The sequence below is a fragment of the Paroedura picta genome, chromosome 11, assembly GCF_049243985.1.
Source record: "Paroedura picta isolate Pp20150507F chromosome 11, Ppicta_v3.0, whole genome shotgun sequence".
Taxonomy (NCBI): Eukaryota; Metazoa; Chordata; class Lepidosauria; order Squamata; family Gekkonidae; genus Paroedura; species Paroedura picta.
The window spans coordinates 11,503,165-11,518,223 of record NC_135379.1 but is presented as its reverse complement, the minus strand read 5'-3'; the positions used below and the strand labels follow the sequence as shown (position 1 = coordinate 11,518,223).

General features: G+C 42.3%; 1 protein-coding gene across 3 annotated transcripts in view; it reads right to left on the bottom strand.

The window, feature by feature from the left end:
* PARD3 (par-3 family cell polarity regulator) overlaps nt 1-15,059 on the bottom strand; it is a 550,919-nt gene that overhangs the window by 152,456 nt on the left and 383,404 nt on the right. For all 3 annotated transcript variants that reach the window (XM_077303562.1, XM_077303560.1, XM_077303561.1), the window contains one exon: nt 5,223-5,450. In XM_077303562.1, coding sequence (XP_077159677.1) covers nt 5,223-5,450 — 228 coding nt within the window. The remainder of the gene's footprint in view (nt 1-5,222; nt 5,451-15,059) is intronic.

Here is a 15,059-nt window from a genome sequence, read left to right as displayed (position 1 = left end):
TCATATATCATAGCAATGGGTGGCTCCCCCATGAAGTTGGAGGGGGGAAAAAAGCCAAGGCAGAGGAATCCCCATGTTTGCACAAAAACATGAAAAGCTTTTTAAAAAAGAGAGTTAACAAGTGATGCTTGGACATGCACTAATATCATTAAAAACTCTTGTCAACATCTTGGGTCACATGCTTGAGTCACATGAAAACCTCTCTCTGCAGCTGAGCCACTGACTCCCAGAGAAGGGCAAGGTTACTTTCTCCCTTCTCCACAGAGCCACTCCCTCCCATCCCTCCTTGGGCAGCTTTACGCAAAACACAGAGGAAGGGATTCCCCCCACACTTCGGTCACAGCAACTAAAACAGGGGTAGTCAAACTGCGGCCCTCCAGATGTCCATGGACTACAATTCCCATGAGCCCCTGCCAGCATTTGCTGGCAGGGGCTCATGGGAATTGTAGTCCATGGACATCTGGAGGGCCGCAGTTTGACTACCCCTGTATCCAACCTGCATTCTGTGCATGAGCTCAACAACAGATATATAATGTATTGAAGAGGAGCTACAGAAATCGCATTGTGAAGCCAGCCTCCTACTGATGCCACAGGAAACGCAAGAGGCAACCAAGAAACAGTAGCTATTGAATGGGAAGCTGTTCCACAACGGAGCTTCTAGACTGCTTATTGTCTTATTTAATACAAGCACAGGCTCTGGCAATTAAGACTCGGCAGAGATTAGAAAGCCCTGCCAATTTATTCAGATTCAAATGACTTGCTCTCAGACAACACACTAGTAAAAGGAACTCTGTTTCTTATCAGCCTTTCCAAGAGTTAGAAAATGCATGCACTCCCCCCCCCACACACACACACACACAGATACACATGTCATATATTCTAATAGCAAAGGTGTCGAGAGGCTGAGAAGTACACTGCACTTGGGGCAGTGACCGTGGGAAGAGGCAGGGAGCCACACTGAGCTAGGAGCTACAGTAGCCTAGGGGGGCAACAGTGGGGGAGCTGGGAGCCACACCATACCTGGCAGTGGTGACAGAGGCTGGCAGCTGCAGGGGGAGCAACGTGGGGAGTAGGATGAGCTCCCCCGATGAGTACTGCAAGTCCCCACTTGTGTTTGTGTGTAGAAGAGCTGATGTTTTGTACCCTGCTTTTTACTCCTCAACGGAGTCTCTGTGAGGGATGCGAGGCTGACAGAGCACTGAGAGACCATGACTGGACTAATGCTATCCAGCTGGCTGCATGCGGAGGAGGAATGGGGAATCAAACCCGGCTCGCCAGTTAGAGGACACCACTCTTTACCACTAAACTAAGCTGGATCTCAGGGGTATATATATTTAATCACATGGCGCAGCCCTATTTTTAGAGCTACTGGAGAGGGATCAGATTTTCAAGACTTCTTTAGAAAATATTCCAAGCTACCCTGCAGGAAAGACAGAGAAAGGACTGTGCAAGCTAGTGTGAGGAACAGCTACTTGTAAAACCAGGAAGCCTAAAGCCACCTCACAAGGGTGATTTTATAATGAAAGGAGGTGGATTTTCTAAATCATTGTCATTATGAAACAGTTGAGTAGGTACCTAATGGCTAGGTGCCCACAACCAGAGGCAATATACCTCTGCACAGGAGAAACAAGAGGGCATGGCTTGGGCCACTGTAACTGTAGGCACTGAGTTTGGCAATGAACTAAAAAGACTACCGGTTAAATTCAGCAGAATTACATAGGTTGAGTTCTTTACATGTTTTTAGAGCTGAAGTCAAATTGTAGGTCACAATGCAACCTCCACTTGGGCTCAGCAAGTTCTTTATCCACAGGCTATGCCTGCACTGCACTTAGTGCAACAAAATGAACCTGGATCTTTTGAAGAATGGAAAGCCAATAAGCCTCCCCCACAGTGCTATCAAATGACCCTGCTGGACTACGACAGCAGGCACCAATGAGTCCCATGAGGATCCCCTTCCACTTTTCCTGGAAAGGGGTGGACTATGTCATCATTTATGGAATTTGGGAGGTTACCGTCGGGCTGCCCCAAGAAGCAGACTCTCTGGTTGAAGAAATCTCTTTATTGAAGGAGAAACAAAACAGCATTACTCCTTTCTTTGCCAAGACTGAAGCTTCTTATAAGCTACAGTCCTATAAGGCAACAGAATATTACATCACAGTAGGCAATTAAAATACACACCACTAAGAGGCCCCTAGAACAGGATTGAACAGCACCAGATCATGGCAAGATCATGTGATCACAGGGTCTTGATAGTATTATGGAACAGTTCTTAGGACCTCAGGCACAAAGCTGGAAAGAACATGACTTTGTAATCTGGTTTGCATTCAAAGAACTGCATGCATTATTCAGTTTTTACAAGGATTTTCTCCAACCCTTGTTGTCCTGCTGTCTCACTGTATGCCCCTCAATCCATATATTCAAAAACTTTAATGGACTGGGATTATCTAGAAAAGGAGACATGTCGGCTACTGCCACACCTCCAGTTCTATGGGCAAGCCAGTGTGCTTTCTGCTTCCATATGAAACACTTGCTCTGAGCTGGATGGCCTAGGCCAACCTGGTCTTGTCAGATCTCAGAAACTAAACAGGGTCAGACTGCTTGGGCTCGAGATCTCCAAGGATGTCCAGGGTTGCCTTGTACACGGATGCAATGAAAAACACCTCTGTTCATCTCTTGCTTTGAAGGCCACTTGAGGGATTGTTATGTTGCATGTGACTTGATGTTGTTATGTTGCATGTGACTTTCTCCCACCCCCACAGGACACTTGGAATTGTCCCCATTTCTCTACTTCCTTGGTCTAGATAGGCAGCACCAGAACAGCATATAGCTGGTGGGAAAAGCCAGGTGCGAAATTAAACGAAATCAAGACCGCGCTATTGCTGGAGAGAGAAAAAAAGATCATCTCGAAAAAGTTCTCACATTCAGTTATGAGGTATTTTTAGAAACTGATTAAAATGAGAACAGAGAGTTTATAGGACTCAATTCACTCATTATGACAGGAGTTCTTTAAAGTGTAAACACATTCATAAAAAGCTGAGAGTGCAAATTCATCTTCCAAAGTCCTTGCATCAGATGAGCTGACAAATTAATCACCTGAGCTTTCCCCGGATCCTTTTTCATTCATAAACTTCTTACGTTAAGGCAAGTAGAAACCAATTACTCCAGCTAGGAAATGCTGGAAATACGACAAAATCGAGGCTAAAAACATTCATAATTGCCATGTAATTCCGCCCCGTTTGCTACTCACCCTATTGTCATTCAATACAGACTGTCATTTTATCAGCCCGCCGCTGCCCCGTCCAATAATGATAAGGTTAAATTTGAAGAGATTCTTTTATGTTAATGACATTCTCCACATGTTGGGTCATTCTTAGGGTTAAAGAATTTTAAATGGAAATGAATGCCCATTAGGATCGGTAATAGCTGATCATTAGCTTTATGCTTTATTAGAGCTGCCAGGCTTACGTATTCTAATTAAAGCACAGCAACGATTTTAACACGCTTTATGGATGAAGTTGCCATGCTGAATTTTTTTGTCCAAAATGCAACTTCTCTTTCCGCTATCCTTTCCCAGTAAACTCACTCCCTTTACATACAGACGTTAACTTTGGAAACCTGGAATTGTTGAACTCATTTGAAAGACCATCTAGACAGAGAAGAAAAAAAACAACCCTTTACTGTTGCCTTTCATTGCTGGTAAGTCACCATGCAGTGTCATTTGCTGTGCTCAGATGCTCAGAAGGGCTCCCAGGTACATTAGATTCTGTAATCACCATAACTTTAGAGCAACGGTTCTCAACCTTCCTAATGCCGCAACCCTTTAATTCAGTTCCTTATGTTGTGGTGACCCCCAACTATGAAATTATGCAAGTGTCCTTTCACAGAAATCAAACAAAAACTGACCAATGGCGTGAAGATCCATTGTTTTTTCTTCCAGGGCTTCTCAGTTCAGTTCTGCCTCTTGTCCTATCATGCCAATCTTGCTCTTTTCTGCTGCTCCAGACACATGAACACTCTATCTCGATCTACCCCGCAACAACTTCTATGTTGTGCTAAACTACCCCACCTCTGAGTGCATTCAGTAGCTCCACAGAATGTAGACCAGGGGTAGTCAAACTGCGGCCCTCCAGATGTCCATGGACTACAATTCCCACGAGCCCCTGCCAGCATTCGCTGGCAGGGGCTCATGGGAATTGTAGTCCATGGACATCTGGAGGGCCGCAGTTTGACCACCCCTGATGTAGACCAATAAGAGGCAGCCTCCTACTGGCCCCGTGGTGGGCACTTTCTGCTAGAAATGAGGTCTTCTGCTTAATGGGTAGCTACCCTCTTCTAGGACAGCATCATCCCAATGATTCTTACATTGGAGCTATGCTATCATACATAGAAATGTACAAAGGGCATCAATACTACAGATATTCAAATGGAATGTTTGCTTTTAAACCTGCTTGGCTCCATGTACAGACACTCACCAAGCTAGCTCCTCTAGCAGCATTTTAATCACACCATACAAGCAATATTTGACCCTTCTGGAGGTGTGTCACTTGCATGATAGGGTAAATATTTTAATTGAGGAACTTCATGGCCAAATCTCAACCAGAGTGAGCATAGAAACAACAGTCATCTCTCAACTCTTGGTACATGTATGTGGGATTTTAATGCCAAGAGTGTGCTGCTATGCACTACAGAACAAAAATAGGAGAACTTAGAAATGAGACAAGGCAGGAAAACAAGTAAGAGAAAGCTCAGGTCATTGAACCAAGGCTTCAGGACGGAGGGGGAAACAGACCAAGGCTGTTTTAAGAATGAAGAAGAGATAAACAATGAGACATGGAGACACAAAATGGCTGACTTTCTTTGGCTCAGTTCTCTCTTTATCATAATTTGCAGGTAGCTTTGTTGACAGGAACCACACTCTTGACAACAAACGATCTAATATTGCTATTGAAAGCACTGGCAAAGGGCTATAACATTGGAAGGATTGTCACATGCTATAGACCTTGCGACACCAGTGCATTTGGCAGACTATCAAAATTTAACAGAGAGGTCTGGTTTTAAGAATGGGGGTGAACAAACACTCCTATATATGCTCAGCAGAAAACAGACAAACGGACAAACAAACAATTGAATGGTTCATAAGTGGATCATCTGAAATCAAACTTAAAAAAAACACACACACACACAGAAAGAAAGAAAGAAACTTCCATGACAGATTTACTTACAGGTCTCCATGCCTTCATCATCCTCATCCGTAACAGGTTTGTCATACGATTTGTCTATTGCAGCTCTGAAGCTCTCGTTACAACCTCGCCCCCGGATTATCCGTGGCCGTGGCCGATGGAAGGGAATGTCACCGTTCAAAGTCACCTCAGCCACTGCTGTCTGCAGGCTTTCTAATGAACTGGATTTCTTCAGCCCCAGTGAAGGCCCTACATCTCTGGTTGGGGAACCTTAGTGGTTATTAAGAGAAAGGTTAATTAGGATTAGTAAGGAGGAGCCACAGCCTTGATTATTTACACACACACACACACACTCCAATAAACTTGTTGGGGATATACTTAACTTTAATCACATTATCTCTCTAATCCGTGGGGAATTCTATGTGGATTTCTCGGTCAAAGCAATGAATGTGTGCCAAGTCAGACCCAATGTGTCTGACAAGGTTAGAAAAATCCCACCGCTCAAAATTGGTGAGAAGTTAAAGCCATCACTGTTATTTCAACCATTTTAATGAGGATAAAATAATTACCAAGCTGTTAAAAAAAACAAAGACCTCAAATATTAAAGATGTCAGCATTATGTCATTGATTGGCATAACTACTTAATTTCCCTTTTTTAAAAACAGGAAAAACAATTCTCTGTAACCACTCGAAATGATGAACATTAAGGAGATTTTATTGACCTAAAATTAGCCTGCATTCTCAGAATAACATCTAGGGAAAATCCGGCTTCAACAGCTACTTTCATGATGTGAATTTTAATAACCTTCACTTAAATATTACAGTGTTCCCAAGGGCTTGTCTACACAGACTTTTTCCCTTGGATTAATTAACCCATATTAGTTAATATGCTTATTATACATAAAAACCTACGTAGGCACTTATTATAGCTTAAATGTGAATCAATTTTCTTTACCTTGCTTAGCAATAGGGATTACCACAGTATGATAAAAAAAAGAACTAATAGTCTCTAATAAATGTTTACATAGGAAATATCAGCTAATATTAGCTAATAAATAACATTAATCAATGCAAGAAAACATTCCTATTCATTAGAATAGCCTGCCAAATTAATTTTATAACGGGTATGTATATGAAAATCTTCACTGGACAAACGATTACGCTGAAAAGGTCAGGGGTAGGTCTTATAAAAATTAATTTTTGTATGCTCTTGTAATTGAACGTTTTTCCTCGGTTTATGAAACTTATTATTCAATATTTCCTGCTTAAACAGCTATTAGAGATTATTGGTGCAGTCATCATGCAAATATAACCCTTTTTTCTAAATAAAGAGAACCCAGTCTGGTCATTACATTACATTACTTTCAGGCATGTTTAATGCTAGCTTTAAAAAAATGGAAACAATTTTGTGACCTTTCTGCAAGTAGGCCTCTGCTCATGGCCAAGTCAGGAAGAAAAACAGAGGTCATTGAAGTGGCTGGGAGGTTCTAGCAGGGAGCTAGCAGGGAGCTTGATTCAAGAACAGTACCCTCCTTCTATCTGGGACGGCTTTCCTCTTCCACTGTCCTCTTCCTCCTTCAGGACAGATGCACATGGAGTGATGAGGGAGGTAGGGGACACCTGCCTAGCCAGCCAGATCACCCGAATCAATTCTAGCGATCAATGGGGTGACAGATGTCACAGCCAGATTACCCTCACTTCCAAGTGACCGGGACTAATCTAGATCTCATCCAGCATTCTCATTATAAAGGGCTGCAACATTTCCAGGTATGAATGGAATGTCCCAGGCCAATGCTGCAAACAATAATATTGTAGCCAGGGAGAGGCTAAGGATGTTGATCAACTATGCTTTACATCAGGGATAGTCAACCTGTGGTCCTCCAGATGTCCATGGACTACAATTCCCATGAGTCCCTGCCAGCGTTGGCTGGCAGGGGATCATGGGAATTGTAGTCCATGAACATCTGGACGACCACAGGTTGACTACCCCTGCTTTACATCACCTCTTTAAGTAATGCTTAGTCACAGTAGTGAAAGGCGTTTTTCACAAAACCTTCGCTATTCTAAAACCAAGCCCTTTTTCTCAAGCAAAAAGTGACATTCCATTCAGATCCCCATCCCTGTGTTTCAGAGGTGGGCAAAAGGCTGTCCTCTGATTGGCAGTAATCCCAGGCTGAAGTCTTTCCCAGGCTTGCTACCCAAGATCTTTTTTTTTTTTAAGTTGGGCATAGGACTGAACCAGGAACCTTCTATAAGCAAATCATCTACTCAACCACTAAGAGATGGTAAAGGTAAAGGTATCCCCTGTGCAAGCACCGGGTTATGTCTGACCCTTGGGGAGACGCCCTCTAGCGTTTTCATGGCAGACTCAATACGGGGTGGTTTGCCATTCCCTTCCCCAGTCATTACCGTTTACCCCCCAGCAAGCTGGGTACTCATTTTACCGACCTCAGAAGGATGGAAGGCTGAGTCAACCTTGAGCCGGCTGCTGGGATTGAACTCCCAGCCTCATGGGCAGAGCTTCAGACTGCATGTCTGCTGCCTTACCACTCTGCGCCACAAGAGGCTCTTTAAGAGATTGTATATCTGTATATATTCTTTAAAGGTTTGTAAACCTGAACATCTTAATTTCATTAGGGCCATGCCGATCTTCTCAGCATTATTCCAATATTAGAATATATGCCACTCAAGCAAGCAAATGATAATGCAGTGACATTCCTAAGTGTGAAAGAAGACAGAGAATAGGGCCTGCCCAGAGAGGATGAAACTAGAAAGATGGGCAAGGGGATATCTTGGCATTCATCTAGCACGGCACAGGCTGACTATCAGCTCATGCAAACTAAGGCCTGTCAGGAATAACATAAACCAGACTCCAGCACTGAACTGTGATTATAGGGGAGCAGGATTTCCATTAAACTGGGCCTGGAGCAGATTTCAAATTCTAAGATAATGTAAACCCTGGATAGTTTTTAAGTAGTTACTGGGGGGAAGAAATACATTAATCACACTTCTGGAGTGAATTTGCTCCGGAGGCTATGAGGAGGGAGCACACACTCCCAAACACTAACCACAAGGAGTATGAAGCCAGACTAACATCTATACCGGCCCATTTGTTGAAACAATCCCTAAAGTGACAACTCTGTGAGCAGTGAAGCCGCTGCGACAGAACCACAACTTAGCAAAATCGCTATCCAATGCCTAAAACTTTAAGCAGCGCTGACCATGACACTCCGAATATAAAAGATGCAGGAAGAAACTGCAACAGAAGTTCAGAAAGTTAAGTGACCCCAGACTCAGGGAATCTCTCTATATACAATGGATTCACTTCCATGAACCACCTTGTATCCCATAGGTCCCCAGTGTGTAAGAGGGAAAAGGGACTTGGGGATAACTGGAAGGGGCTGCCTGGTGGGATGGGCAAGAAAGGGAAAGGGAGGTTTCCAGCTGTGTAAACAATCCGTAGCATGCTAAATATTTGAGGAAAAGTCTGGTGTAAGTATCATACCCAGCTCTTCCTCTTTCACAGGGACATTACTGCTATTGGTATTACTGAGAAAAGCCTTTGGGATTTTCCACTGGCTTTGCAGCCATCTACAGCTGCAGCCGCATACCCAGGCTGAGGAGTGTTGCCCTCTTTCAAGATCTGTCTCTTAAACCCAATCTGTGCTACAGAAGGAAAGTGACAGTTTTGAAAGAGGCACAGACAAAGCAGCTGTTGAATAGGTTTTCTTCCTGAAGCCATACTGGGCAGGAATGTTATCTAGCCAAATGGCTCAGGTTCCTCATTGGAATAACTAATTTAAAAGAAATTATCCCCTATCTCTCTCCCCCTCCCCCTAATTACCAAACAGTCACATGCGCCTTTTGTAGTTACATAATGTGCCCATTTAGGCTCATAGGGGACGCTGAAGGAAAACCCCATTTCCTGCTTCCCAGTATGGATCACTGTGAGAACAATATTTATGCAAGTTGCACTCTCCCAAAGGACGAGCAAGATGGGATATGACCTAACGTTCCCAGAGTACTGTAAAACTAATAATGGATTGCAGAAATGGGAAGAATATTTATTGAACTTGGGTGGCCATCAACATAAATGTGGACAGTTTGCAGACACTGAAATATCTCTACATAAGCAGAATATATATGCTTTGATGATAAAAGCCATTTCTGGGTTAACAGCCTAGTATTTCACAGCGAAGAAACAGTTGGGATAAGTTGCAGGGTGGCTTTAAGACTTGCAGTCCAGACATTCGGGACTGAATGAAGTGATGGACTTCAGCCCAACTTAATGTGATTTAAACGCACTCTAAATTAAGACTTTAATATTATATAACATTTAAAAACTCCTCTCAAAGGATACAATCTACTGGGAAATGCCCCTGTCAAACAGAACAGTGTGAGAGCCGAAGCATTTTTGCACAACTGTATGTAATACAAAACCCAAGCACAACAGATACAGGATTAGTTTCTTTCTTTTAAACATTCCTTTGCAGAATTTGAGATACGCACATGCACTGTATCCCTTGAGAGCCAGCTTGGTGCAGTGGTCAGGAGTGTGGACTTCTAATCTGGCGAGCCGGGTATGATTCCCCACTCCTCCACATGCAACCAGCTGGGTGACCTTGGGTTCACCACAGCACTGATAAAGCTGTTCTGATCAAGCAGTAATATCAGGGTTCTCTCAGCCTCACCTACCTCACAGGGTATCTGTTGTGGGAAGAAGAAAGGGAAGGCGAATGTAAGCCGCTTTGAGACGCCTTTGGGTAGAGAAAAGTGGCATATAAGAACCAACTCTTCTTCTTCTTGTCTGGCTGATGAGAACCTTAGAAAAGTTTCCTTTCTGACTCATTAAAAATTCCTGGAAACCTAAGCCTAATCATTTCACAACTGATTAGGACATACCATTTCCCAGCAACAAATCTAGCTTTGCCTAGAAGGTGAGAATAATTGACAATACAAACTTGGGCGTGAAGACTCTTGGATTTTATTATTTGCAGAATGTGGCCACTTATAAGAAACTAACAGGAGCTCCATGAGCAAAGTTAATCCCTTTCTGTTGTGTATGGCATGCATGGTAGGGATAACATTAATGGATCTAAGACGAACACCAGAAAAACAGTGTTTTTTTTAATCGTCGTATATAATAATTTAGAAACAGACTCACTGGGTGGTAGACGGCAAAAGAGTCACAGAGTCTGACTTTGTTATGGCATGAACTTTTGCAGGAAGGAATTTATTTCACCAGACACATCTGATGAAGGAGGCTCTTGCTTCAGCAAGCCCCATGAGCAATGGATGTGTTAGTCTATAAGGTGCCAAAAGGCCATTTTTGCAACAGCATATTTCATACAGATAGGTTTCTACAAGATATGCAGATGCTTATGTTCTGAGGCATCCATCGTAAAATGCAGAGGATCTTCTAGAACACAATGGGGAATGGCCAGAATTCTCCAAAGACCGCAATACTGGGGTTAGCATGTTGGTTAATTGGCCACATATTCCCTGATCACTGTCAAATACTCCACGTAAGGGGCAACCTATATCTCCATTTTTAACTTAATTTTGGCACAATATATTAACAGGGGCTACTGGTCCCTAAGCCCTTGTAGTAATCAGTGGCATAACAAAGCCAGTCATACTGTTCACTTTCCACAACTGTTAGCATCTCCAAACAAGAAAACGTGACCAGCCATGTACTTAGTATTATCTCCATACTCCTACCTTTAAAATGAGGCCTAAAAATAAATATTAGTACTTGGCATTATCTCTCCTTAAAGGGCATTTAATGAACTCTTGTAACTATTAGCCCAAACTGTTGCTCCAGGATAAAAGCCAAGGAGAAGGCAATTCAGTAAATTGTTCGCATTAACAGAAACCTCATCTAACACTTTTAAGTTTTAAGCATCCATTACAATAAAAAAACCCCCACTAAATTCATTATTCCATAGCAATAATGCTTTGGCTTTTGTAATTAGCATCAAGTATAACTTTGGCTTCTGTAATTAGCATCAAGTATAAAATCCACCGAAAGTATATTTTCTTGTTGTTCTACTAAAGCAAATATTTTTAAAACATTTCACCATGTCTGGACAATCAATACAACAAAATTGTTTGGACAGATCAAATGGACAACCCAAATTAGTGGCATGGCAGTTCATCCAGATGGACATTCTTTTGATTTATTCCATGTATCATCATGTTTTTAAAACATGTAAATCTGCGTAATGACTGCCTTTGACTTTGTGGTCTTTGCCTGTGGTGTGTGGCTTACATCCTGGCAGAGGCCAGTTGGTTTTTTTTTTTTTTTGCAATCTAGGGACCCTTCTGCTTGTGGAACACTGCAAATTAAACTGTATAAAGTTACCTGTGGGCAGGATGTGTGCCACTAACTGTACCTGACTCACAAAACGTTCACTGAGATAAGTGAACATTCTGTGGCATAATGAGATATTTTCCCCAAATGACCTTGCTGAAGGACCTAAGAATCCTGAATTGGCATGGTTGAGTAGAGTCTCTTGCTAACAGAATTATGAAAGCAGTAGAAGCTGTTATGGCCAGAATCAACAGAGAGACCTTGAGATTCCAAAGATCTAGAACTTGCCTCTGACACCCCCTCCTGGTCACGCATCTCTTTATTCACAAGGAAATCCCCAGGTGTACACTACAGCAGGGGTAGTCAACCTGTGGTCCTCCAGATGTACATGGACTACAGTTCCCATGAGCCCCTGCCAGCGTTTGCTGGCAGGGGATCATGGCAATTGTAGTCCATGAACATCTGGAGGACCACAGGTTGACTACCCCTGCACTACAACATTGCTCCTCTATCTCATTCAAGTTATATATATAGTTATATATATACATACATACATATATATACATACATATATGAGTTATTGAATTCTATATATTTATGAAGATGATCCCATCTTCTGATATTGCTCAAGGCCAATATTTCCAATCCATGACACTAATGTAATCCCGCCGTTCTCTGTGAAAGTAGATCCTTAATGTTACTAAGCGGATGATCCTAAGCTATCTTTTCCATTTAACAGATTATTCTGTGTGCTAAAGGAAGAGTAGTGTGGGGAAAGCCATTCCACACCAATTACACCCATTATCGAGCAAGATAATTAAGCCCCCCACTGATGAATGGATATCATGAACAACACAAATCTAACTGCATATGAAATGACATGTGCAGTTAGATGTGTGTTGTTTTTACTTTATTTTTAATATATATATATATATATATTTATATATATATAATATTGTTCAATAAATATTTGTAATGATTTTTTAAATACTGTTTTGCAGCTCATCTTTCGGGTTCCTGACTTCTGTTCAAGTTGGGTTTTGGTTCCCTTTTTGATTTTGCACTGGATATTATGAACATCATGTAGCTTTAATAAGATTTTCTTTTTGTTTGTTCTCGGAGACTTATTGTAAGAATTTCAACAAGGTGAGCATGAAAATAACCCACTATTGTTACTGTAAGTTTAAGGCTGAATAAATGAACCATGCTAAGTTGCTACTGAAAATACTTCTGACCTTTGGAATGAACTGTAAACACAAGGATTAAGCAGTTGAAGTGAACTGAAGAAAGATATGCAATTTTAAATTCTATTACAGTGAAGTTTGTCAATTAAACCCAGGCATCGTTTTAAAGAACTGGTTCTAGCTTACGCTCCCAATGTAAGCCTGCTCTACTAGTTTGCCGTTGATATACTTCAGCACCATACTTTTTGCCAAACATATTAAACCGTCATCTTTTAATTACTTAGTATTTTTGTCCGCAAAGTGGTAATGCAGGTTTATTCAGCACCCCAGCATTTGACAGCAGGGAAAGCGTACAAGTTATCGGCACAATCTGCTCTGCATCAAGCAGAAGGGGGGGGGGGAAATCCCATAAAATGAATCTTTTACTAAGAACCACTAAATATTTATCTTGCTTGGCCCAGGTGGTTTGTGGCTTAGGGTCAGGGCCCTGCAACCCAAGTGTGTCTTTGGGGTTGTTAACAGAAGTTAACATATGGAGAAGCTTACATTCTCGGAATCCAAGCCAGAAATGCTGCCTAGCTTTAAATGCAGGTAGCTAACTTCCTTAGCATTTTTTGTTTTGCTGACTTATGTTGACCCCAGAGGGCAGGCTTTCTCAACCAGGGGTTCCTGAAACCCTGGGGTTTCTTGATAGCCTTGCATTGGTTTCCTGAATGGGTGGGAGTTAATTTTAATATATTTCAAAAAAACATATTAAACATTTATTGGGTGATGTGGCTATATATGGCCATGTTGACCCACCCGCTCCCTCCCTCCCAAAATGGCCAATGATGGGCCTGAAAGGGGTGTGAAGGGGAGGGGTACTGGGTGGGGTTGTACACAGCTGTGCTTCCCAAACATATTCTGCATAATCACACCACCTCTGGGGTTTCTCAAAGGCAGGGGTAGCCAAACTGTGGCCCTCCAGATGTCCATGGACTACAATTCCCATGAGCCCCTGCCAGCAAATGCTGGCAGGGTCTCATGGGAATTGTAGTCCATTGACATCTGGAAGGCCGCAGTTTGGCTACCCCTAGGCTAAAGAATGCTTCAGAGGATTTTAAAGGCAGAAGACATTCAAAATCCTTTCCTCTGTACTATACTATAATTCCTTCGCGGTCTCCCTTCCAAGTCAGCCCTGCCTAGTTTCTGAGATCTGATGAGAGTAGGTCAACCTGGGCTATCCAGGTCAGGGCCCTGATCATAGACAGGAGCCATTTTTTAAATTTAAAACCACTATAAAACAAAATCTTAAAAGCCTGAACCTAAGAACTGTAGATGTGAATACATGTAGTATGCGTGTCTATGGAAAATCTGGTTGACTTGATCAAATCCGCTCATTATTCTGTATTTTGTAATATTTTTGAGATTAAAAAAAATAATGTTATACATTCATTTATACCACTTCAACAGGGACCCAAAGCAGCTCACAACATTGTTCTCCTCTCCACCATTTTATTCAAATTAACCACCCTGTGATATAGATTAGATGAAAGAGAGTGACTGGCCAAAAGTCACACCAATGAGTTTCCATTGAACCTGAGTTTCCTAGATGCTAGTCTGATCCTCTCGCCACAACATTATGCAGGCTCCATATAGGAGAAACTGAACAGAACAGAAGTAAAAACACAGGGCAACACTAGGACCGTTTACGCACTGGGAACTTCATTGCCCCAGCTCCCATGCAAGAACACAGATCGAGGGTGGATGAGGTGCACCGGGCCAAATGCTCCCCCAGGTGGATGCAGGAAGAGGTGGGACAACCTGCCATGACTAAAACTCCAGTCTGCAGCCTGGCATGAAACCTCCAGTCCGTAAACAGTCTAGGAAGGGTTTATAAATGCATGAACCATGAGGTATGAGAACATTTTTTGCATTTTGTGAATTGAGGGTAAAAACAAGCAAGCAACGTAAGTAGGAGTTGTCCAACACAAACTTAAAAGGACACTTGCTAAAAAGGTGCATGTAAGTGTTCAGGGTATGCATACGAAGTGCACCAATACAATGCCCCCAATTCCAGACAGTTGTGAAATTACATGGCCTTTGCAAGCATAAACGCAAAACAAAATGTTTAGAGCTGAGATGCAAACGCCTTTCTTAGCATTTACATTTCTTACATTAGCATTTCATCCCATCATTTTTGCTCACGCCTGTCAGCTCAGGCCATCGTCGAAGGAATAATATAAGCCTAGTTCTTGGGGGCTCAACCAATCCTATAAAAATGTCACACACTTAAAACTTCACGTGCGTTGATAAATGCCACTTAACAGGCCCTAATCGCAGTCCGTAATATATGTCTGCAGTCCAGCGCGGCACTGTGACATCTCGCTTACCAAGAACTCA